The 26,054-nt window shown below is 39.6% G+C and overlaps 1 protein-coding gene across 1 annotated transcript in view; it reads left to right on the top strand.

Moving 5' to 3' along the window:
* LOC103041059 (carbohydrate sulfotransferase 8) overlaps nt 1-24,690 on the top strand; it is a 416,722-nt gene extending 392,032 nt beyond the window's left edge. The window contains exons 3-5 of the mRNA XM_022679896.2: nt 15,620-15,657; nt 18,862-19,449; nt 21,397-24,690. Of these exons, the coding sequence (XP_022535617.2) occupies nt 15,620-15,657; nt 18,862-19,449; nt 21,397-21,945 (1,175 nt within the window). The 3' untranslated portion in view covers nt 21,946-24,690. The remainder of the gene's footprint in view (nt 1-15,619; nt 15,658-18,861; nt 19,450-21,396) is intronic.
* The last annotated feature ends 1,364 nt before the right edge of the window (nt 24,691-26,054 follow it).

Genomic DNA, 26,054 nt, shown 5'->3' on the forward strand with positions numbered 1-26,054 from the left:
TATTTAAGGCATTTGCAACCTAATTAGTAACCATTAATAAACTATTTGTAAACCATTTATAAACCCTTTATAAAGGTAGTCTTATTTTAAAGTGGTGCCCTTAATTCTGTTAGCAAGGAATTAGCAAAACCAAGGTAAACACATATTATACCACTAAAACGTCTCTCTCTACTCTATCGCTCTCCATTTACAATAATATTAAATCAAGCATATTAAATGTCACAACATTAAGCAAACCAATAATAATAAAGTTTTTTCTATGTTCTGTGAAGCATGGTGGAGGAAGCCAGTCTTCAGTTTACTCAGTCAGTCCAGATCGCCCAACAAAAAAGAGAGAGAGAATAAATGCTTTTTATCCAGCCTGCATTCTGTATTCTGTAAGTTTTTCAGCCTATCAAACCCCTGAAGTCTTAAAAACAGGAACAAAACAACTAGGATGATCTTTTGCTCCTTATTTTTTTCCTGGGTCTGGCTTTTCTACCCCTGTCTTTGTAGTTAATTGACTCAAAGTGACTCTGGAAAAGCTGCAGTGCAGTGTGTGTGTGTGTGTGTGTGTGTGTGTATTAGGTCAGGAGCTTTCCCAGCATCTTAATCAGTTATGTGCCAATTAGCAGCTCGCTGTGAGCGCATCTCCTTCACGTAATTCACTTAGGCCATGAAACACATCTGACAGGTGCATTTGTTAAAGAATCACAAACACACACACACACACACAAACACATACGCATAGATAAACACACATCTCTCTGTTGTGTTGGAGGTCCACACATACACCCACACACAGAGTTTGTCTCACCTCGACACACACCTAGTCCCCATAAAGAGGAAAAAACACTGTTACCATGGAAATTAGAGTCAGGAGACTAATTCTGTTCCTTGACCTTAAGCTCGTTAAAAAACTTTTCCCAGATCAGCAAGCGGAGGAGCGCAGACGTGACGTCCCCCATTACCCTGGCAACCTCTCCATCAGCAATGCACATCAGCGACTCAGTTTATCACATTCACACTCACACACACACACAGTGATTATGTGTAATGGAACGCCATGTGATGATTGAACATCTTACTAATGCTGTAGCGATAATATCAGGGCTCTAAAACATCACCTATGATTACATACAGCATCCCCATGTAGTAAAAGCACCTCTCCAATGCCCCTCCAATACCCCTCATACCCCGCCTTCCCCATAAAGGTTCATTACAGGGTCACATGCATCAATAATACACAGCTACTAAAGCTGGCGTCTGGCCCAGAGGGGCGACTCTAGATGAATAAATATGCCAATAAATATCTATAAAGATCACACAGGCTAACGATCGCGCCTCTACACCGGGGTTAAACCTGGGGCTAAGTGCAGACGCTCGGTGCAGACGATTCCCTGGTGACTCTCTAATCCGGCGGGCCTTTGGAAGTTCAGGTCAAAGGCCTTCAGCCCCCCCCTCAGCTGTGATGATTGCATGATGTGTGTAATTATCATTGGCCAGCTGCTCTGAAGAGATCTTCAAGGTGGATAAAAAAAGTATTGTGAAACCAGCTTATCTATTGTTTCTTGCACCAGTGACAATTCACTACCAAGATAGCAATGAACGTCTGACTGTTGACTTCTGTCTAGGTTGTATTCATTCAGTGGCACACCTGTGTTTTCTGTTGCCAAGATAGCAACACGCCATAAATTTACACACCTGAACACCTCATTTCTAGACCATCCCGCCCATGGATGTACATATATTCACAAGCTCTGTTACTGTTTAATCGACACAGGTGGAAGGCATAAAAATGGTTATAGATGGTTGGCAGGGTATAAGATGGCAATGAGCATCACAGCGCGCCTTTTGCAGGGTGTATAGAGATAGTTAGAGATAGAGCCCATGACTTTGCAATAACAGGGCGTGAAAATGTGGAGTAAATCAGCAGTTAAAGGAGAACTCCGATGTAAAATGGACTTTTAGTGTAGTAAAACATGATAAAAAGTACTTAACTTTGATGAATAGCCCACCTCCGTTCTCCCACAGTGAGGAGCTGAAGCTAGCGTTATGGGATGTAAACAGTGTTTTTTTATGAGCTTCTTGTGCACATTTTAAGTTATTAATGCCTCGTTTTAAATGTCAGGGCTCTCCGGATTCTAGCAAGGAGGTGTGGAGCTACTTTGAGCTGGATAACAGTGGAAAAAAATGATTTATCAGGCCAAATTATGCCCTGTGTCACCCAGTCTGAAGGGTGTTTTTGGACAAACTGTTAAAATTACTGGATCTCAGAACACTGTGGGAGAACAGTGGTGTGCTATTCATCAAAGGTAAGCACTTTTTATCATGTTTTACTACAACAAAAGTCCATTTTACACCGGAGCTCACCTTTTAACACCTCCACTGAACAGTCCTATGCTGATATGTGTCTACATGGAAAAAACACTGACTTGGTTTCCCTCCAAGCTAAAAAAAAAAAAAGAGGCCAAAAGAGCATCAGCCAGGCTCCAGACAACTATGTTCACTTTTTGAATCATCAGGCTGAAGGATAAAGACCTCAGAGGCTCAGGTGCTCACCTGCACACCGTCACCCTCATCCTTTAGCTGAGCTCTGGTCCTGCGACTGCAACTTAACACGTATTAACAAGACACAGACGCTCATGTTCTCCACATGAGCCAAGCCTTCAGCGCTCTGGCAAACTCCACCAGCAGCTCCAAATATCAGAGCCAACCCTATTTTCTCTGAAGTGCCTCTGCTGCAGGCTTTCCTTTCCTTACGCCGTCCCCCCAAACCCAATGCATCTTCATAGCCCCCTCGCCTTGCTGCACCTGATTCGGCTCCTGAGGGGTTGCTAATTAGCGCACGAGTTGAAGCAGGTGTGTCGGCACTGAGGAAACTGTGCAGAAGTAGCAGGCTTCCAGGAAAGGAGGACCCCTGGAGTTGAAAGCTGTTGCTCAGCCCGACCCCCTGCCCACCTGCTCCTACTTTACGGAGCACTCTGGAGATGAGGAGTTGAACGGTTTTCCATCGTTTTGCACCCGATTCCTGCTGAGGGCAGAGCACCCGCCGAGAGGCTCTGCCAGCTTCTGTGCGGCGGGGAGGGGTGCGATTGGGAGAACAAATGTGAAGAGCAGAAGGGTGACAGTTTTTAACAGGTCTTAGGAAAAAGGAAGATGATGCACCACTGGTGTATATGGACAAAATATTGGGGCACCTGCTTAACATGTTCATTGTTTCTGCTAAAAAGCAAAATACTTATAAAAATAGTTTTACCTGCTTTTGTTAAAGTAACTTTAAGTCTCTGCTGTTCAGGAAAAGTTGGTGTTGATTGCATTCATGCAGCAACAAGCAGAGATTAGTATAATAGTCAGGACAGAACCTCATCTCCAGCTCCCCAACTCATCCCAAAAGTGCTGGAGTAGTGGAGCACCATCATTCCCATCATCCCAGAGAACACAGTTCCATTTGGCAACAGCTCAGAGCTTGGTGGTGGGTTTACCCCTCAAAATTAGAACATCATTGAAAAGATACTTTATTTCAGTAAGTCATTTCAAAATGTGAAACTCATATTTTATATAGGTGTATAAAACACAGAGTGATCTATTTTACATGTTTATTTATTTTATTGTTGATGATTAAGGCTTACTGCCAATAAAAACCCAAAAGTCAGTATATCTGAAAATTTTAATATTATATATTAAGACCAATTGGTACTTTTAAACAGTGTGGGCAGTGTGCCAGGTCCTGCTGGAAAATGAAATCTGCATCTCTATAAACGTGGTCGGTAGGAGAGAGAAGCATGAAGTGCTGTAAGATTTTGTGGGAAAACAAAACTGCACTGACTTTAGACTTCATATAACACAGTGGATCAACACCAGCAGATGACATGTTTCTCCAAACCATCACTGATTGGTGGAAACTTCACACTAGACCTCGAGCAGTTTGGACTGTGTGTCTCTCCACTCTTCCTCCAGACTCTGATCCCTTTGATTTCCAAATGAAATGTAAAATTTACTGATGATCAGTGATGGTTTGAAGAGCATGAGAGTCTGTTGTCTGTTGTTCAAAACAATCACACATGGCTAGGGGGAGGAACTGGAGAAACAGCAGCACAACAGTGAACTTTTACTCCCGGCCTGTAGGGGGAGAGTGTAAGAAAACCAACCAAGGGATGCCTGCTGTGCCTTTTAATATAATCCTTTATACTCATTGTTTTCCTAACTTCCTTAAGCTACTCTTGAAAACAGTACTGTGTTTGTGTGTTCCACATGACCTTGCTCTTGTATTTGTTTATAGAAGACATGACGGCCTTGATACATATGTGTTCTGGTGCTTTTAAGACGAATATTAGTTACACCCCCACTGTAATATTATCTTTCCTGACGTAACAGAAGACCTTGGGATAAAAGCGGTACTAATACTGGAGCTTAGAAGAGCGTAGCTTCATTACCAAACCTCTCTCTGACAGCCAAATGTGGCCAAGAGCAAGCATATCACAATCGAGCAGATATTTAAAAATGGAAAGACAGTCATTGCACTATTATGTACAGAATTAAATATGAAATATACCTGGTGAATGGTGCATTATTTATATACCCTATCCTCAAAGGACAGGCCCCAATCCCCCAATCCGGATTTGTCTTGCTTTCGTTTTTTTCTCTGATGTTCATTTATGACGATGTGTGGGTTTATGAACCAAAAATATTAATTATATTTCATTGCAAAATTATAATTTTACATCCTAGTATCTTTATCCATTAAGATAAAAACAGGCTGTTTTTGTGACTGTTAAAGCTGTTGAAGCTAGAATGTGAGCTCTGATCTGATTGGCTGTACTGTGCCTATTTGTGACCCATTTTCCCTACCTAATACATTTCTAAAATTTCCCAAATCTGATTGGTTGGGAACTGCTGCTTGGCTGTATAGGCAGACAACATACAGTATGCAATATAGTTGGTTTTCAAGACAACGAAACCACAAAACCAATGAAAAACTTAAAAAACTAATTTTTAAAAGGTGTTTAGTGTCCATTAAATGATGATTCCATTAAAGATGCTTCATTCATGATTTCGATCCAAAATACTTTAGTAAATGTTTCCTTAGGGTTCGCAAACTCTCCATTCTGTTTGTTTGTAAGAAAGAAATCCAGGGTGTTTGTATTCAGTATTGGCTTGAATCCAGTCACAAACCATTATTTCAGCCAATCAGAAACACACTTTGAAACATTGAAAGGCATGAAAAAGGTTGAGGATGTTGCTCTATTCATGCTCAATGGAAAGCTAACATTGGCTCATTTTTTGTCTTCCACAAAAATGTCAGCATTATTTTGTCCCATTTGCAAATTTTTGCATAAAATTTTGAGGGCGGAGCTTCTAAATTAGCACTGAATTAAGGGGTAGGCTATATTTGTTTTGCTGTTTGTTTGGATTTCAAATATCCACATTTGTTCTCCCGAATCATATGCAGCTTTCCTTAAAAATACTTTTTTATTCATTTTCATTGAATAAAGCGACTTTTCCACAAGCTATTACATTTCCACAAGCTATTATTTGCAGCAGAAATATTTGCAGGATTAGTCGCCTGTAAAACGAATAATTAAACATTCAGCAAAGATCTGTTCTAATCCTGTTTAACACATCGCCTGCCATGCGATATGCTGTCTAGTGCAATCATAAACATTCAAATGTAAGCAAATGCTGAGAATAACAGGGACTTGTCTTGCAATTTATATCCAAAAGTATACAGACACACTCTATCTAATGAGTAACGTCAACTAATTTGGGATTTCTGCCATATTTGACAACACAGAATAGAAAAATCAGATAGATATAATACAACCTCAATTCCAATGTAGTTGGGACGTTGTGTAAAACATAAATTAATACAGAATACGATGATTTGCAAATTCTTTTCAACCTATATTCAATTAAATACACGACAAAGACAAGATATTTAATGTTTAAACAGATAAACTTTGTAGTTTTTTGTAAATATTGTACATATACGTTTTTAAAAAGTTGGGATAGGACCATGTTTACCACTGTGTTACATCACCTTTCCTTTTAACAACACTCAACAAGAGTTTGGGAGCTGAAGACACTAATTGTTGAAGCTTTGTAGTTGGAATTCTTTCCCATTCTTGCTTGATTTACAACTTCAGTTGATGAACAGCCACACTGTTGTAACATGTGCAGAATGTAGCTGGGCATTGTCTTGCTACAATAAGCAGGAAGTCACTGAAATGATGTTGCTCGGATGGCAGGATATGTTGCTCTAAAACCTGTATGTATATTTTAGCATTAATGGTGCTTTACAGATGTCAAGATACCCATGGCATGGGCACTAACACATCACCATACCATTAGAGATGCAGCTTTAGAATTTTACACTGATAACAATCTGGATAATACTTTTCTTCTTTGGTCTGGAGGACACAACATCCATGATTTCCTAAAACAATTAGAAACGTGGACTTGTCAGACCACAGGACACTTTTCCACTTTGTATCAGTCCATCTCAGATGAGCTCTGGGCTCAGTGAATCCGGCAACGTTGATAGCTGGCTTTCGCTTGCATTGTACACTGCCTGGCCATAAAAAAGTCGGAAACAAGTTTCAATCCAGTGTTGCATATTTTTTTTACCAAGATCTTGCAGCAGCATTGATGATGCACAAAGCAGCTCTTCTCCATCCAGCACATCCCCAAGATTTCCCAATGAGGTTAAGATCTGGACTCTGTGGTGAACTCTCTCTCAATCCATTTGTGAAAATGGTGATCTCATGCTCCCTGAACCCTGAACTCTTTCACAATTCCAGCTCCATGAATCCTGGCATTGTCATCTTGGAATATGGCCGTGTTCATCAGGGAAGAAAAAATTAATTGATCCAGGAATAACCTGGTCTATATTCAGTATATACAGGTAGTCAGATGACCTCATTCTTTCAGCACATACTGTTGCTGAACCTAAACCTGCAGACCAACTGCAGCATCAACCAAAACCACATCATTTACTTACTTAAATCCAGGCTATGCAGTGTTTCTGAGCCTATGTGGTAATATGCGTTACAGAATGATGTGGGTTTTTAATGCAGTGCCATCTAAGGAATCGAAGGTCATGGACATTCATTGTTGGTTTTCTGTCTTGATGCTTACTTGCACTTGATTCTTCCAGATTCTCTGAACCATATGATGATATTATGGACTGTAGATGATGAAATCAAATCCTTAAATTCCTTGTAATTTTACATTGAGAAACATTGTTCTTAAACTGTAATCTCACCCCATACTTGTATTTGAACGACTGAGCCTTTCAGGGATATTTCCTTTACACTCCCCACCTTGTTCCTAGTTAACCTGTTCACCTGTGGAATGTTCAATTCAGGTGTTTTTTGAGCTTTCCTCAACTTTCTCAGTCTTTTGTTCCCCCTGTCCCAACTTCTTTGGAACATTTTGCAGGAATCAAGTTCAAAATTAGTGAATATTTGCAAAAAACAACTGTCTTTGTAGTGCATTAATCTAAATCTAGGTTAAAAAGGATTTGCAAATCATCATATTACGTTTTTATTTATGTTTTACACAATGTCCCAACTTCATTGGATTTGTGGTTGTAAACTGATTAAAAACTGATATCAGGTTTTGGGTGTTATCAGTGCATCTGAGCATTGTGGAACCTTGCTGTGCGGTGTGTGAAGCTGCAGCCCAGTGACAGGTGTCAGAGTGGACAGGTGTGGTCTTTCTCTCTCACACACACACACACACACACACATACACACACATTCACTTCACCTTGAGCAGGAAGCAATTACACTCCTGATATTTCAATTACCCAGCTGACCAAGCTCCCTAATCAATAATGACATGCTTGCTGAGACATGCCCCAGCATAGTGCTATGTGTGTGTGTGTGTGTGTGTGTGTGTGTGTGTGTGTGTGTGTGTGTGTGTGTGTGTCTGAGATACCTTAGTGACAGCAGCATTACCACAGTACACACCCCATAGTCCTAGTTCTTGCACATTTAATTACAATAAAAGACCAATAAACCAAAATATGAATTAAAAGCATCAATCTTATAGTAGCCCCATAAAACTTATTTATATTTATCTGACATCACAATATATCTGCTTTCTGACTGGCATGAGATACTGGTCAGTCTGCAGTCTTTGGTAGTCTTATGTCTATCTGGGTGAGACTTGGTCAATTCTCTAGTCTTTGTGGTGTGAGACTTAATCAAGTCTTAAGTATTTGTGATGTGATATTTTTTCAAGTCTAAATTCTTTTTTGTGGTGAAACTTGGTCAAGCCTTAATTCTTTGTGGGGTGAGACTGGGTCAAGTCTCAAGTCTTTGTGGGGTGAGACTTGGTCAAGTCTCAAGTCTTTTGTGGGGTGAGGCTTGGTCAAGTCTCAAGTCTTTGTGGGGTGAGACTTGGTCAAGTCTCAAGTCTTTGTGGGTGAGACTTGGTCAAGTCTCTAGTGTTTGTGAGGTGAGACTAGGTCAAGTCTCTAGTGTTTGTGAGGTGAGACTGGGTCAAGTCTCAAGTCTTTGTGGGGTGAGATCTGGGTCAAGTCTCAAGTCTTTGTGGGTGAGATTTGGTCAAGTCTCAAGTCTCTGTGGGGTAAGATCTGGGTCAAGTCTCAAGTTTTTGTGAGGTGAGACTAGGTCAAGTCTCAAGTTTTTGTGGGGTGAGACTTGATCAAGTCTCAAGTTTTTGTGGGGTGAGACTTGGTCAAGTCTCAAGTCTTTGTGGGGTGAGACTTGGTCAAGCCTTAAGTCTTTGGTCACAAAGTCAAGTCTGAAGTCTTTTTGAGGTGAGACTGGGTCAAGTCTCTAGTTTTTGTGAGGTGAGACTGGGTCAAGTCTCAAGTTTTTATGGGTGAGACTTGGTCAAGTCTCAAGTATTTGTGGGGTGAGACTTGGTCAAGTCTCAAGTCTTTGTGGGGTGAGATTTGGTTAAGTCTTAATTCTTTGTGGGTGAGATTTGGTAAAGTCTCAAGTCTTTGTGGGGTGAGATTTGGTTAAGTCTTAATTCTTTGGTCACAAAGTCAAGTCTTTAGTTTTTTTGATGTGAGAATTGGTCAAGTCTAATGTCTTTGTGGGGTGAGACTTGGTCAAATTTCAAGTCTTTGTGTGATGAAACTTGGTCAAGTCTTAATTCTTTGTGGGGTGAGACTTGGTCAAATTTCAAGTCTTTGTGTGATGAAACTTGGTCAAGTCTTAATTCTTTGTGGGGTGAGACTTGGTCAAGTCTTGAGTCTTTGTGTGATTAGACTTGGTTAAGTTTCAATTCTTTGTGTGGTGAAACTTAGTCAAGCCTAAAGTCTTTGGCCACAAGTTCAAGTCAAGTCTTAATTCTTTGCTCAGTGAGACTTGGTCAAGTCTTAATTCTTTGCTCAGTGAGACTTGGTCAAGTCCTAATTCTTTGTTCAAGTCTTAAGTATTTGGTCACAAGTCCAAGTCAAGTCTCAAATCTCTAAAACATAAAAGTCACATATCTCTTTTGGTAAAATGCTTAAACATTAACTAGGCAAGTTTCCATGGCCAGTTTTTAGTTTTTAAAGAACTGTGCAACCATACAGTTTAATTACACTAAGTCTCTAAAGATAGATTTTTGTCAGTACTTTAACTATAAATCAACACACTTCTGTTCTTTTACACAAATCCAGTGTTATGGTAACCTGATCACCCTGTATGATAAGCAAATTTGATAAATTTAAAGTTTAAAAATTCATCTATGTTTTTAAATATTCAGCTACAAAACTAGTAGTAAGCTAAGTTAACGTTCCTTAGCTGATGCTGAGTTAAACTTGTCTGCCAAGCATCCATATGCACTAATGTGGTGAACCTATTCTGAGAGTTTTCAGGTGCTAAATAAATAAGCATCTGTGATTTTGATACTGCAGTCTTTGCAGTCTGAGCTTCTCATAACTAAACGTAATTGCAGAGTGTTCAGCAGCAGCTGCAGGTGTTCTGGCCGCCATAGTGTTCTCGTTAACTGAGGTACTAGTGCGTGAGGTTATATGGTTATAGGGTCATATGGTTACCATGGATACCATGGTTACCGTGGTAAGCTCGACCGAGGGAAGCTCAACAGAGGTCAACACAAGTCTTTTAAAGTCAGAGTGCGCCATGACTTTAATCATGTTCAATAGAACACCTCACAACTTATACAGATGTGGGCATTCCCAAGCCATCACCTGATGTAACACCTCATAAATAATTGATATTCTGCTGTCCCATGACTTGTGGCATGACATTGCACTAATAGAATTATGTTGAAAAGCTAGATGATATTAGCATTAGCATACTATCAGCATGTTTCCATTAAATTTGTGGCCTGTGCTAAGGTCACAGGTCAAAAATGTCTAGGTCTACTAAAGGTCACAATCCCACAAATAACCATAAATATGCATAAAAAATCAATTTAAATACTATAATTAATTGTATTATCTTTTAATTTCCCAGAATGCAACAGGACTGACAAATTACATTATTAAAGAGGAGGAATATTAAGTTAAAGGGCAATGAAGGGTTAATAAGATGATGCTTTCAAAGTGTGTGTTTGTAGGTGTGTGTGTGTGTGTGTGTGTGTATGTGAGAGTGCGCACACCTCCTCCACAGCCTGCTGTCACTTCACATCAGCCGGACCGAGCTGACCCCGCCGAGAGGCCACAGCTGTGCACACGCACACACTGACACGGACACACACACACACACGCACACACACACACACATACACACACACACCACACGCAGACGCAGGTGTGTGTCTGGTTCAGAGTGAAGAGCACTAGAGCTGACGATTGTTTTCCACTTTACAGCTCAATCTGTTTAATCTGTCTGGCAGGGCGAGACATGTGTGAGTGTGGAGTGTGTGTGTGTGTGTGTAGATGTGTGTGTGTGTAGGTGTGTGTGCGCGAACTCACACTTTATTGTGTGGTTTGAGTTTCCTCTAGAGCTGCACCTTGATCTTAATCAAATCTAAATCTCATCTAAATATCTACTGTCTCTCCAAAATATTACAGAATATTTTATTCAAACAAACACACAGGTTCCACCTTAAATGCTGCCTCTATATTTACACAATCACACTAGTTCCACCTTAAATGCTACCTTTTTATTCACACAATCACACTAGTTCCACCTTAAATGATACTGCTATGTTCACACAATCACACTAGTACCGCCTTACATGACACCGCTATATTGACACAATTACACTAGTTCCACCTTAAATGATACTGCTATTGTCACAGAATCACACTAGTTCCACCTTACATGACACTGCTATATTCATTCAATCACACTAGTTCCACCTTAAATGCTACCTTTGTATTCACAAAATCACTTTAGTTCCACCTTAAATGCTACCTCTATACTCACATAAGCACTTAAGTTCTACCTTAAATGCTGTCTCTATTCACACAATCACATTAGTTCCACCTTACATGAAACGGCTATATTCACAAAATCACACTAGTTCCGCCTTAAATGATACTGCTATGTTCACACAATCACACTAGTTCCAATTTAAATTATACTGCTATAGTCACAGAATCACACTAGTTCCACCTTACATAACACTGCTATATTTATACAATCACACTAGTTCCACCTTAAATGCTGCCACTATATTCACACAATTACACTATTTCCACCTTACATGACAATCCTATGTTCACACAATCACACTAGTTCCACCTTAAATGATACTCCTATAGTCACACAATCACACTAGTTCCACCTTAAATGATACTGCTATATTCACACAATTACTCTAGTTCCACCTTACATAACACTGCTATATTTATACAATCACACTAGTTCCACCTTACATAACACTGCTATATTTATACAATCACACTAGTTCCACCTTAAATGATACTGCTACAGTCACACAATCACACTAGTTCCACCTTAAATGATACTGCTATAGTCACACAATCACACTAGTTCTACCTTAAATTCTGCTGCTATATTTACACAATCACATTAGTTCCACCTAAATGCCACCGCTATATTCACATAATCACGCTAGTTCCACCTTAAATGTTGCCTCTATAGTCACACAGTCAAACTAGTTCCACCTTAAAAGCTATTAGATAAGATTCTTAAGCTGGAATGCAGTGTTTTCCTTTCTTCAAACATAATGTTTTTCATTTAAACCAGACTATTACACGCTTTTCTTTTTTTTGGAGTGATCTTTGTAAAATATTCACGCAAACACACACACACCCACACACACACACACCCACACACACACACACACACACACACACACACACACACACACACACACACACACACACACACACAACACACACACACAAACACACACACACACACACACACACACACTTTTACAGCACATGCACGTACACACATTTTAAAAAAACGAGCCCACACACACACTCTTGGAGGAAGCTTCCTCACACACACGTGTAGCATCTTCCAAACCATGCTCATACACACACACACACACACACACACACACCAACACACGTATACAATCTTCCAGACCATGCTCACACACACACACACACACACACACCAACATACATGTACCATCTTCCAAACCATGCTCATACACACACATACAAACACACGTGTACCATCTTCCAAACCATGCTCACACACACACACACACACACGTGCCAGACATGCCACATCTGCCCAGCAGCCCAACACCTGTCTTAGAGCCTCAAGAATTATTACTCACACACACATGCACGTGCACACACACACTAAAGCACACACACATACATAGGCATACACAAACAAGCAGGATTGGCCGTGCCCGCCTTCTCACCAAAAGGGACTTAAAGCCATTCCCTGGGCCTGGCTGTCGTGGTGAAAGCCTCATTCTGTAAGTGTTTGTGTGTGTGTGTGTGTGTGCTGGTAATGCAGGCAAGGGCTTCCCTGTGTGTACGGGTCTTCAATTACACCTCAATCTCTCACACTCTTTCAAACACACACACACTGACACACTCTCTCTCGTTCACACACACACACACACACACACCGAATCTACATTACTGCCTAAGGCTGGTGTGCGGCTCAGTGGGGCTGCTTCTGAAAAATATTCACTCTTTTATTGCATTGATTTCTGTGGACATGTACTGAGTGAGTATTGACTGAAGCTGAATGAATAATAAGGACAGGTTATATGAGCTCAAGATTACACCATATTATTACCTCCAGACAAGTGAAAATAATACTGATTTACAAAACCCATTAAAGCAGCAGTGTGTAGAATTGTTGCCTTAAAATCTAAGACTGATCAGTGTTTTTGTGGCCAGTCATTGATTGTCTTTTTGCATGATGGGCTGATTGATCACTGATGTTGATTAAAGGCAGGGCTAGATGCCACATAAACCTTTTCAGAAAAAAAAAAAACTTCTGATAATGTGGCTTCTGTAAGGAGCATTGTATTTAACCACAATTGTAAATACGAATGATGTGGAACTCTAAATAAGAGGATCTGTGAATACCTGTAGCAACAGAACTGCACTCTGGAGCTCAAAGTGAAAACAGAACCAAAAAAGGGCTGCTTTTCTAGCACTAAACATTAAGTTTTAGCTTCCTTTAGCTTTTCAGATTGTTGCTGCTGTATCTTTGGTGGTGGTCAAATGTGCTCTGCACTGTTTGCTGTGTTGATATCAGTGATCGCTAGCTCACTGTATGGGCTGAAAGAAGCACTTTAGAAAAGCCTAAAACTCGCTTCCTTCACAAGACATGTTAGTTTTACACATTCTACAGATATGTAAGATTGTGCCAGACCGGCTGGACCAAACCCGGTAAGATAGATGGATGGATGGATGGTTTATAATGAAAATATATGGAAATAAATGCACAATTTTGAGTTCTGGCAATCAGACTACGTTTTTAAGGTACCGATGTTACGTATGAGGAGGATGTGCAGAATAATAATTGTATTAAATAAACAAACTAAAACAAACTAACAAACAAACAAAATAAGTTACACTGAATATAAAACTAAAGAAGACTAAACTTGAAAACAGGAATCTAACAAACAACATGAGACATGAGACATGCCTGACCACAGACAACAAACAAACCAACAAAAGACAAGGAAGGGAACAGGAAACTGGAAACACCTGAGGATCAATCAAGAGGGGGCGGGGTTACAAATAACTAATGACAGGGTGGGGCTAGGGCGGAGACAGGACCAAAACACAACAGAAGCACATGGCTGGGAAACACATGACAGGTAAACAGAGGGGCAGGAGCACAAGGGATGAAATGAGGGAGAAACACAAGACAGACATGGGCTAGAGTGTGACAACCGATGCCATCACTGGTCACACATGACATATGTACAGTAAATGATCAAATTTGGGCTACAATTACCTGCAGACTTGCCAACCTTGAACAAATTTTATGCATACAAAATGTGTTTGTATTGTACTAGCCTTCATATTATAAAGCATAATAATAGCCTAATAAATATATTAAAGGAGATCATATATTTAAGGCTTTTTTTTACACTTGAAACAAAGAAAACTTTTAAAATGACAAAAAACAAAAATCAATCAGTGCACGTATGTGTAAACCACAAAGGGTATTTGAAGATGGGCAACATGTAATTATATTTATATTAGTGTTGTCACTCACTTAAAATGAATTGTATTAATCATAACAATATTCTGTGATTAATCATCATTTTTAAATGCTGTTATTTCCCAGTATTTTATATAGTGTCGTGTGGTTTAGGACTGGCTTTTTTGTATCGTATTATAATATCTTAGGCTATTTTTTATGCTTTTTTAAATTAGAATATTGTATTGTGCTGAGTAACTATGTTTCACTGAGTATATGTGTGTATGTGTGTGTGTGAAAGAGAGAGAGAAAGATAGAGAAAGATAGAGAAAGACAGAGAGAGAGAGAGAGAGAGAGAGAGAGAGAGAGAGAGAGAGAGAAAGAAAGAGCCAGAAAGAAAGAAAGAAAGAAAGAAACACAGTGACAGTGTGTTGACAGTTTGGAGGAAAATGAAGAGCCTCTTTAGATAGCTTGCTCGATTAGCCTCCATGCTAACAGGAAACACGAAAAACAGTGCAACAGCATGAGCAGCCATGAGCACAAACTCATAATTCCCATCATTAATACGGTCTCTGACTGAAGCACAAATCTAGACGAGACGGGGAGACTAAATGAAAATCAAGTGCACTAAATGCAAGATCAAAGAATATACGCGTACTTAGAACATGCGTAGAACATGGAAGCATACGAGCGCACTAGGAGGTGAAAGTGCGTGCCTGTTACACAATTCGGGTACATATTGGCATTGGTCTGTACCTCCTGTGTGAATCAGACTAGAAGCCATACAAAAGAGAAGGTGTGAAGTTTACTAAAGGTGAATCACGGTTTGAGGTTCAGCTCTGTGTGAGTGAAAGCTTGTACTCCATCAGATCTCCAATACAAGAACAATATGCACCTTTTACACCGTAGCTCAGCGGATAACTGATATACAGGCTTTCCCCATGTCCAGAAGCTTCTGGAGTCTTTGATCTTTCAGCTTTCTCTTCTTATGAAACACTAATTCACACCCACACACACATTTCATATTAATAACTGTCTCTCTCTCTCTCTCTCTCTCTCTCTCTCTTTCTCTCTGTCTCTCTCTCTCACTCTCTCTATCACAGGGGTCAAGTTCAGTGGCATGACTCGGCAGACAAGAGAGGTAAGAGAGATTTCACTTACGCCTGTGAGTGTATGAGTGAGTGTAAAAGTGTGCGTGTGTCTATGGCTACGTTCACATTACCAGGCTAAAGCGAATCAAATCCGATTTATTTGCTCAATGTGGCTCAGATCTGATTTTTTCACGGCTTTTCTACAGGGACTATACAAGCTGTGTGTGCGAACATGTGTCAACACATCAACATTTGCAGTGTACTTTAAAGCAGCTTGCCTTAAATAGTCTTCAGTTAACAGCTGTGCTGAACTTCTTGTTCTCTTATTAATGTGTTTGAGAGCATCAGTTGTAAAGTAGGGAAGAGTTAGAGTTACAGGTATACAGTGAATAACTCTATTTAAATAATGTTCTAATGAATATTATGACAAGAAGAACTACTTAACTAAGTAAAGAAAAAAATACTTTAATAAATGAAGGTCAGTCAATCAGAAAATGTGTCAAGTTCAGTGGCAAAGACCATCAAAAACATTATGAAGAAACTGGCTCTCATCAGGACTGTCCTAGAAAAGAAAGAGCAAGAGTTTCCTCTGTTGTACAGGATAAGTTCAGCAGAGTTACCAGCCTCAAACACTGTAAGTTAACAGCTCCCAGATAAGAGCACCTAAATGCAAATTCACAGAGTATCTTGGTTTGTTTAACACTTTTTAAGTTACTATATGGTTCCTTGTGGATTCCTTCATAGTCTGAATGACTTAAAATAAATAATAAATAAAAAATAAAAAAACATTATATGAGAAGGTGTGTTCAAACTAACCAAACTAACCAAACCAAAAAATGGTTTAGATACAGCTCTAGAAAAAAATAAGAGATCACTTAAAAATGATAAATGTCTTCGATTTTACCGAATCGAAAACCTCTGGAATATAATCAAGGGGAAGATGGATGATCACAAGCCATCAAACCAAGCTGAACTGCTCGGATTTTTGCACCAGGAGTAAAGCAGCATAAAGTTATCCAAAAGCAGCGTGTAAGACTGGTGGAGGAGAACATGCCAAGATGCATGAAAACTATGATTAAAAAGCAGGGTTATTGCACCAAATATTGATTTAAACTCTTAAAACTTTATGAATATAAACTTGTTTTCTTTGCATTATTTGAGGTCTGAAAGCTGTGCTTCATTTCTCATTTTTTTCAAATAAATGCTCTAAATGATTCACATTTTTATTTGGAACTTTGGAGAAATTATGATCTGTAGTTTATTGAATAAAACAACAATGTTCATTTCACTCAAACATAAACCTATAAATAGCAAAATCAGAGAAACTGATTCAGAAACTGAAGTGATCTCTTCCTTTTTTTCCAGAGCTATATGTATTTTTTTATATATTGACCAATACACATTTCAACTAAGCCAGACACACACACAGCTGTGAATAGGCCTCTGAATATAATTAATCTTCCTCTCCCTGCCCATCCCCCTCGTCTCCTTCACATTTTCACATTTACCCTAATGTCCCCTTCCTCCCCTCCTCTCTTCCCCCCCACTAAAATGAGCAGTGATGGTCATCAGTGGCCAGACTGCAGTTCCTCTCTAATCACCCGGCCCGCTGTCTCATTACGGCCCGGTCCCCTGCCTATTACTGCACTTATGATTATTCAATCCACTGCCTTTATTGCACCTTAAATGAGTAACAGAAGTGATATTTGCCCGTGGCACTGTCTCTCACGCACTGAGGAATTTGATGCTGCGATTAAACACACTCATCACACGCTGCTCTGTTACAGCAGCGTATTACAGCAGGCCTGATCAGAGCTGAGCTGGATGGGATAGTTGGGATAGTTGGTACCCGAGTCTGAGGTGGGAAGTGGAGGATTTGCACCATCTAGTGGCTGCATGAGAATCTGCAGTAGTAACTACCTCTCATTAGTTTGAGGCTTAATTTCGTTATACAGCTCTGAAAAAAATAAGAGAGCACTTGATAAGAGCAAATGATAAGTTTCTTTGATTTTACCAAATTAAAAACCTCTGGAATATAATCAAGAGAAAGATGGATGATCACAAGCCATCAAACCAAACTGAACTGCTTACATTTTTGCACCAGGAGTAAAGGCATAAAGTTATCCAAAAGCAGTGTGTAAGACTGGTGGAGGAGAACAAGCCAAGATGCATGAAAACTGTGATTAAAAAGCAGGGTTATTCCATCAAATATTGATTTCTGAACTCTTAAAACTTTATAATATGATCTTGTTTTCTTTGCATTATTTGAGGTCTGAAAGCTCTGCATCTTTTTTATTATTTAAGCCATTTCTCGTTTTCTGCAAATAAATGCTCTAAATGACAATATTTTTATTTGGAATTTGAGAGAAATGTTATCCATAGTTTATAGAAAAGTGATCTCTTATTTTTTTTCCAGAGATGTATATACATACAGTACATACACACATACACACAACTTTTCAACCACACTTAAGATAACTTCCCTTTTTACATTTATCTAAAACTTTAATCTTAAGCTTTGTGATTTCAACTAAAATGTATTAGCTGTCAGCATTTCAGCTCAGGTTGTTATTTTAGTTTAATAAAGTGGAAATTTGGAATGAGTTAAATTAATTTAAAACTATGAGGTATAGCTTGCATCTTTCCCACTGGCTCCTCCAACCTTTTATTTGTAATACACACACTTTAAAGGTGCCTCTAATACAGCTCTGGAAAAAAAAAATAAGAGACCACTTCATTTTCTGAATCAGTTTCTCTGATTTTGCTTTTTATAGGCATGTTTGAGTAAAATGAACATTGTTGTTTTATATATCAAAAAATATTGTCATTTAGAGCATTTTTTGCAGAAAATGAGAAATGTCTGAAATAATAAAAAAGATGCAGAGCTTTCAGACCTCAAATAATACAAAGAAAACAAGTTCATATTCATTTTTTTAAGAGTTCAGAAACCAATATTTGGTGGAATAACCCTGTTTTTTAAATCACAGTTTTCATGTGTCTTGTCATGTTCTCCTCCACCAGTCTTACACACTGCTTTTGGATAACTTTATGCCACTCCTGGTGCAAAAATGTAAGCAGTTCAGTTTGGTTTGATGGCTTGTGATCATCCATCTTCCTCTTTTTTTTGTTTATTTATGGTTGTAATGTGACAAAATGTGAAAATGTTCAATGGGTATGAATACTTTTGAAAGCCACTGTACTACTCAATTCAATTGTATTAATTCTAAGCCTGCTGTTATGATTACTATGTGCAGGATCTGTGTGGTCAGCAGGACAGTGAGATCACAGGCAGCGCCGCTGCAGCAGCTCGGATGGTGAGAGGAGTCAGGCCTGACGAGCCGAGCGCCGATAACCCCGTCTCGCCCATGCAGTTCCCCGCCTCCGAGTGGAGCAGGCTGGCCCCCACGCCTGGCTCCCGCGAGCACGAGCTCGGCCAGCGCGTCACCAAACGCCACCGGAAGCTCCTCAAGACCGGCCCTGTCTTACGGCCGCTCTCCAACTCGTCTTCATCTTTACTGTCCTCCTCATCGCTGTCCGACACCAAGCCCAAAAGCTGGAACCGGCTCTCGAGGATCCAGGAGGCGAGGAGGAAGCTGATGAAGGAGGTGTGCGCCAAGTACCGCAGCAACATCTCCCGCACCGTCACGCCCCACCACGTCAGCCGCATCTACGTGGAGGACCGATACAAGCTGCTGTACTGTGAGGTGCCCAAGGCCGGCTGCTCCAACTGGAAGAGGGTGCTGATGGTGCTGGCCGGCGTCGCTTCTTCTACCAGTGACATCGGCCACGATGCCGTCCACTACGGCAACCACCTGAAGAGACTGGACAGCTTTGACCGCCAGGTAAGAGCATTTAGATCCAGAAGTGCTATAAGTCTCTTTGTTGTATGATAAGGGCGTGTTCACACCAGCACTATTCAAACTCTGGTTTGTTTTTACCCTTAGTGCGGTTCGATTGAGCAGGTGTGAAAACAGTAATCGCACTCGGGTCCGAATACAAACAACCTCCACTAGCTGTTCTTGGTCCGGTCCCAAACAAACTCTGGAGTGGTTTGCTTGTAGTCAAAAATATGATGCAGTCTTAATACAATATACTTAGTATATTGTATTAAATATCAAATATATTCCTTTATTTGAGCTAAACTGCTGATAATCTGATAATCTGATATATTAGCCAGATAACGCTAATTACCACAGCTATGAACAAGCTCTGTCTCTGCTGCTCCATTCTGTTTACGTGCACGGTCTGTGCTGCATTCACTGCTCGCAGCCACTCGACTGCTTTTACTATGTGTAAAAAAAATACAAATCTGCGCTTCGTGTCCCATTAAAAAACTGCATTTAAAAGCGCAGTGTTTCAGCGTTCTGTGTTAAAGCAGCTTCACACTGCACAGATATATACACTAGAACACAGAATCTTCTCAATATATTCACTTTCTTGCTCCTATGCCAGACAGCTCTGACCAATCAGAGGAGACAATTTGCCCACATGGTTTATTGGTGAGCATTTTGGTGTGTTTAAATTTGTGCCCATGTGAAACCAAACCAAACAGAGGGAGAAAATACAAAAAAAAAGTAAACAAATTCAACAATGGATTCGGACCATAGAAATGCGTTTATTGACAAAAGTGCTAGTGAGTCAGATTGTTCAGACCTGAACACCTTCACTCCAGAATGCTGCGTGTGCATTTCCACATCTGTGACAGCAAAGCATGCACCTTAATGTAGGAGAATGCGCTCCTTAGAAGGGGTGTCCAGAAACATCTGGACTAATACACAGTCATAGATGAAAATGTCACTCAAAACTCCAAAAATGGGCCGAACAACATTATTGGCACCCTCAACTTAATATTTGGTTTATATATTAACTTTATTTTGGTCTAATACAAAAGAAGTATACATGTGTACAATATGTAAACTATGTAACTGCAGTAATTTTCTAGGAGCAATACTTTATTTTCTGGAAAACATTCAGGGGTGCCAGTACTTCCGGCCATGACTGTATACAGTGTATATATTGTGTACAAACAGGTGGTTCAGCCAATAGAATCACTTCTTTTGGACCATACTGGCGGGAATTGCCACCACGGTCACCACACTGGTTTTTACTCAACTTAAAATACTGTTTGCTTGTGCTTATTACAACTACTAAGCAATAATACACGAGAGGCAGTGCTATAACATGTGATTTTGGCACAAACTTAGAGTGTATTATTGTGATTATACCACAGTTCCGTTATCACTATTTATTGAAAGATTTTGAGTTAAAATAAAAAAAAAAACTTTTCTCCAAAACAGCAACTTTACAGGAGAGAAAAACCTTGTAAGAAAAAAAGGTTCATTTCAGGTAATTTTAAAGAGTTTCTATTTGTCCGTTCATCAAGAAAATGTGGCACAGTGTAAGGGACTGTTTGTCTGTTTAAATTATGTAGTAAACTAAACATCGACAAAAATGGTGATAAGTGTTTTTAATTGGACAGCGTTGATATGATCTGTTTTGTTATAAATACTCAGCGAGTTAAAAAAGTTCCATGGCTGCTCTGTTTGTAGCTGCACTGTTTGGATTGTAAGCACTGCATTGTGGTTAGGCTACCTGTATGTGGCGGAGTAATACATGGAGAGCTTAAGTTACAGTGCATTACCAGCTGATAATGTCACTCATGAAACGCCTCTCTGCCAATCACATTGCAGTGTCAGAACTAACAGTGGTATAATATTAATTTATTGATTATATATTGGAAAAAAATCTTGATATACCTTTGAGCTTACATCTTCTACCTTCACCTGCAGGGCATCGCCAGGCGTCTGGACACCTACACCAAGGTCCTGTTCGTAAGGGAACCCATGGAAAGGCTAGTGTCCGCCTTCAGGGACAAGTTCGAGAGCCCCAACTCCTACTACCACCCCGTCTTCGGCAAGCCCATCATCTCCAAGTACAGAGTGAACGCTTCCAAATCGGCCCTCAGGACGGGCAGCGGCGTCACCTTCCAGGAGTTCATCCGCTACCTGCTGGACGTGCACAGGCCTGTGGGCATGGACATCCACTGGGAGCCGGTCAGCCAGCTCTGCAGCCCCTGTCTGCTGGACTACGACTTCATCGGCAAGTTCGAGACCATGGAGGAAGACGCCAACTTCCTCCTGCGTAGGACAGGCGCCCCGAGAAACCTCACCTTCCCGACGTTCAAAGACAGGAACCCCAAAGCGGCCAGGACTTCCACACACATCACCCAACACTACTTCACACAGCTCAACACCTCCGACAGGCAGAGGGCGTACGACTTCTACTACATGGACTACCTGATGTTCAACTACTCCAAACCCTTCAAAGACTTGTATTGAGGGACCTTTCGCCACGGCTGCAGTTGTGTCCTTGTCCTGATGTGGCTGTAAAGCTGTAAAAGACTGCTAGCACACTACAGCTATACACTATTTATATTAGTAACTCATGCTAACTGTTTAAAACTACCAAGCTTTCTGCTACATTGCCACATCATGGCATTCTTTCTACAAATAACACGCTCAAATTACATTGGGGGATTGAAGCAGGTCAGGACTGACTGCTGCTAATGAAGTGAGGATACCAATACTTACACAATCTAAATAACACAGATCTCCCATTACCCCAAAATACAGTCGATCAGACAGGGCATGTTTGGTGTCTGAAGTTTGGCTCTTTAGTTTTCGTTGTTGTCCAGTAAAACACCAATCTCCAAAACAGCAACTTTAAAGGAGAGAGAAAAAACCTTGTGAACTTTTAATTGAAGTCAATGTAAAAAGAGTTTATTTTAGGTCATTTTGAAGAGTTTCTATTGGTCCATTCATCAAGAAATTTTGGCACAATGTAAGGGACAGTTTGCCTGTTCAAATTGTGTAGTAAACTAAAAATCGACAAAAATGGAGATAAGTGTTTTTCATTGGACAGCGACATTTTGCACTGGAGATACAAGAGACCCAAAAAGAGTACCTCAGTTTGTTTGATCCAACCAGATCAATTGAACCACTGAGAGGGTTCAGACAACTTTTGGACCAATCACAGGAGGCTAGGTCAGCAGGAAGACATGCTAACACCACCCCTTAAACCATAGAAGAAGAAAAAGACTTGTGAGGTCGTAGATTAAAATTAAAACCCAGTTCCAACCAATACCAATGAGTTTCAGGCCCAATAAGGCCAAACTGGTACTGGTTTAAACCCACTACCCTGTGACTTAAAAATGCAGCTACAGACTAATGCTGCACACAAATGCAAATATGCAAATCACTGTCCAGATCCATCACCCGGATTTGTCAAGTCATGTGACTGTATTATGTACACCCACTCAATGAGCTATGCTTAAAGTTTACATGATCTTAAATTTGTCAAAACGTTTTTGTAGCTTTAAAAACTGTATATAGCACCACAAATGTGACATTATTGTGTACATAATACATAAAACCCAATTATTTCTAAATGTATAACTAGCGATTTGTGTATTTTATAACCAACAGTGACCACATCAGTCAGGATTTAAGTTAAATAAGTTAGGACTTTTTTAGCCTAAACTTCAGACACCTAAACTTGTTTAATTGACTACATTTATGGGACATAAATGATGGGGAAACGTGTTATAAGGTTTTTATAAGGGTTTATAAGCTTTTATAATGCTGCATTCCATTTTATGTACCTCAGAATCAGATCACAGAGCTGGGAATAATGGCACATAAGTAACAAATATTTTGCAGTTCATCATTATTTACTAGGGTTTTATGGCAAATGTACCCAAAATATTTCCCATTAGTTATGCCAGGTTGTTTTAGTTAACATCATATCAGGTTAACATTGTTAACTATATCACACTGTAAAAGATTTAGGTCTTTATAGGCAAGTCAGTTCACTCTGTAGCCATCTTTGCAATGCCAACAGGAAGTTACGCACAGTATATGCACTCATACAAGACCAGCATCCTATTGGTTTGATTGGGGAAAGACCAAAATGCTCGAAATCAAAAGTCCATTTACCTTTTCAACAACATATTATAAATATAAATATAAAAAAACTCATGATTCGTTTGTAAAGTTAGAATTCCATAATGCACAAAATAAACTGAAATTTCGGCTTAGTGTGCCTGCTGCACTTGCGCAGATCACCTCAATGAGGGGGGCTTCCACATTAGCACACTGACCTCCCTTCACTCACAGCGTAGGCAGCAAGTTAATTGGCTCTTTCCAGTTGGTGGTTTCCTCATTAGTAACACCTCTGAAAAACATTTACAAAAGTATTAAAAATGCCTAAGCAACAAAAAGTTTAGTTTAGTTAGTATGAAAACATTTGGGGAAATGTGGTGCCAACATTTTATTTATATTTTCCACACAATAACAGCGCAGTGGGTAATAACACATTATACAGTATTTTGGACATCCAAACACCATAGAAGAATGTCCACAGGTCAAAGTTGAACAGTGCAGCCATCTCTGGTTCTGAACTCTGAATTTCCATTTAGGAATTCTGATTATAGGAGTGTTCCAGTGGAAATTTCCTACTTGAAATTCAAAAATTCTGAAATTTGAGTTTAAATGGAATGCAGCATAATCATTTAAAGGAGAAATCTGGTGTGAAATGAACTTGGGTTGTAGTGAAACATGATAATGAGTACAAACTTTTGTCCAATATCCCACCTCCATTTGACCCCAGCATTCCAAAATACAGCACTTTTAGCCGATGCTCCCAACAGGCTTACAATACTAGTGATGGGGGCATAGTGCTGCCTATGCAAAGAAATCACTATTTTTACATCACTAGCTCCAAACTTTATTGGTAGAATTCTGAGGACCATGATATTTTAATCGAGACACTGAGAACTTTGAAAGTGCACAAGTAGTTTATTAAAAACGACTGTTTATACACACAATACCTTAAGGTAGTTTTCTTGAAATGTCGACTGATGAGCATGAAGAAAAAGGTAGGATATGGGAATAGATTGCAAAATTAATTATGTGGAAAGGCATGAATTCCACAGAATTAATTTTGTAATCTCTTCCCCTATTCTTATGGTGTACAATGATGTAAAAATTGTGATTTCTATGCCCCTATCACTAGCATTGTAAGCCTATTAGGAGCATCGGCTTAAAGTGCTGTACTTCAGAAAGCTGGGGGTGAATGAAGATGGGATATTGGACAAAAGTTTGTACTTGTTATCATGTTTCACTACAATCCAAGTTCATTTCACACCGGATTTTTCCTTTAACTTTAATTAGATGCAAGGTTTGAAACACCAAGCAGCAGAAAAGGACTGACTCTCTCCTCCAAACACACTCCATTTCACACACACCAAAAGTAACACCCCACTCATTCGAGTGCACATGTTACACACGTCCACGGCGCCTTTACCTAAACAGATATTTTAAAGTATAAAAATTAAAAGTAACTATGATATTCAAAACTGTAAAAAGGGCATTCAGAGGACTCTATATTTTTATATGTATTTGTATATGGCTTTAGGTCTAGCTCTGTGTGTGTGTGCGTGTGCGTGTGTGTGTGTTTGTGTGTGTGTGTGTGTGAGTCTTCATTCCAGTCATTGTTGGTTTTGTTGTAGGGCTTCTACATGTGTGTGTGTGTGAATCCTAAATCTAATTTTCATAGTATTTTACATTTGTCTCAGATTTTGTAAGAAAAGGATCAGTGTTAGCTGGGACAGAAAAAATGGAATAAAGGAAAGATCATGAATCTTCAGCACTCCATGTGATGACCTGTAGCAAGGGTTGGCAATTAAGTTTGGCCGCAAGCCATTATGTGGCAGACACAAAAAAAGTGTAATGGGATGGAATGCTACTAATGGACTAGTAGCTCTCCAGCCCAGAGGGTTGTTGAACCCAGTTGAAGAACAGTTGATCTCAAAGCGGGTAAACCCAAGAAGAATAGAAAAAATAAATAAATAAACACATCGCTCCTCACCTGGAATCGAACCCGTGTCGTCAGGGTCAGGGTCCAATACACTACTGCTGCCCCGGCTAATGAATTAGGACACAGCCGAGAAAAAACACCCTTATAAAGAGATAGGGAGCTCAATAATGGAAGGAAAAAAGAGAACGGGTGGAGCACAACAGAAAGACAGGGGAGGAATATAAACCAAAGCTCACCAGAAAAGCTTTTTTTTTCTTTATCATCTATTATAGTTCTAACAGCCTATCGCCAACCCCTGGCCTATAGTAACCCCTCCTCGGAGGTTTCAGTGGGTTGTAAGCCATCACTTTTTTTGTCCCCAAATCACAAGTAAAGGCTTATATAAGCTATAAACTAATCATTAACCTTACTACTGTTACTACTGTTATTAATAGTTTCCCATACTATTCAATATTATTACATAGTTATTACATAGTTAGGTAGTATAAAATGTGTTTAATTTGATTTAATTTTTATGTTAAAGAAAGTTGAAAAAAAATGCTTTCCGTTTTGCAAAACAAGACTGTCAATA

The sequence above is a fragment of the Astyanax mexicanus genome, chromosome 9 (genome assembly GCF_023375975.1).
Source record: "Astyanax mexicanus isolate ESR-SI-001 chromosome 9, AstMex3_surface, whole genome shotgun sequence".
In the NCBI taxonomy this organism is placed as follows: Eukaryota; Metazoa; Chordata; class Actinopteri; order Characiformes; family Acestrorhamphidae; genus Astyanax; species Astyanax mexicanus.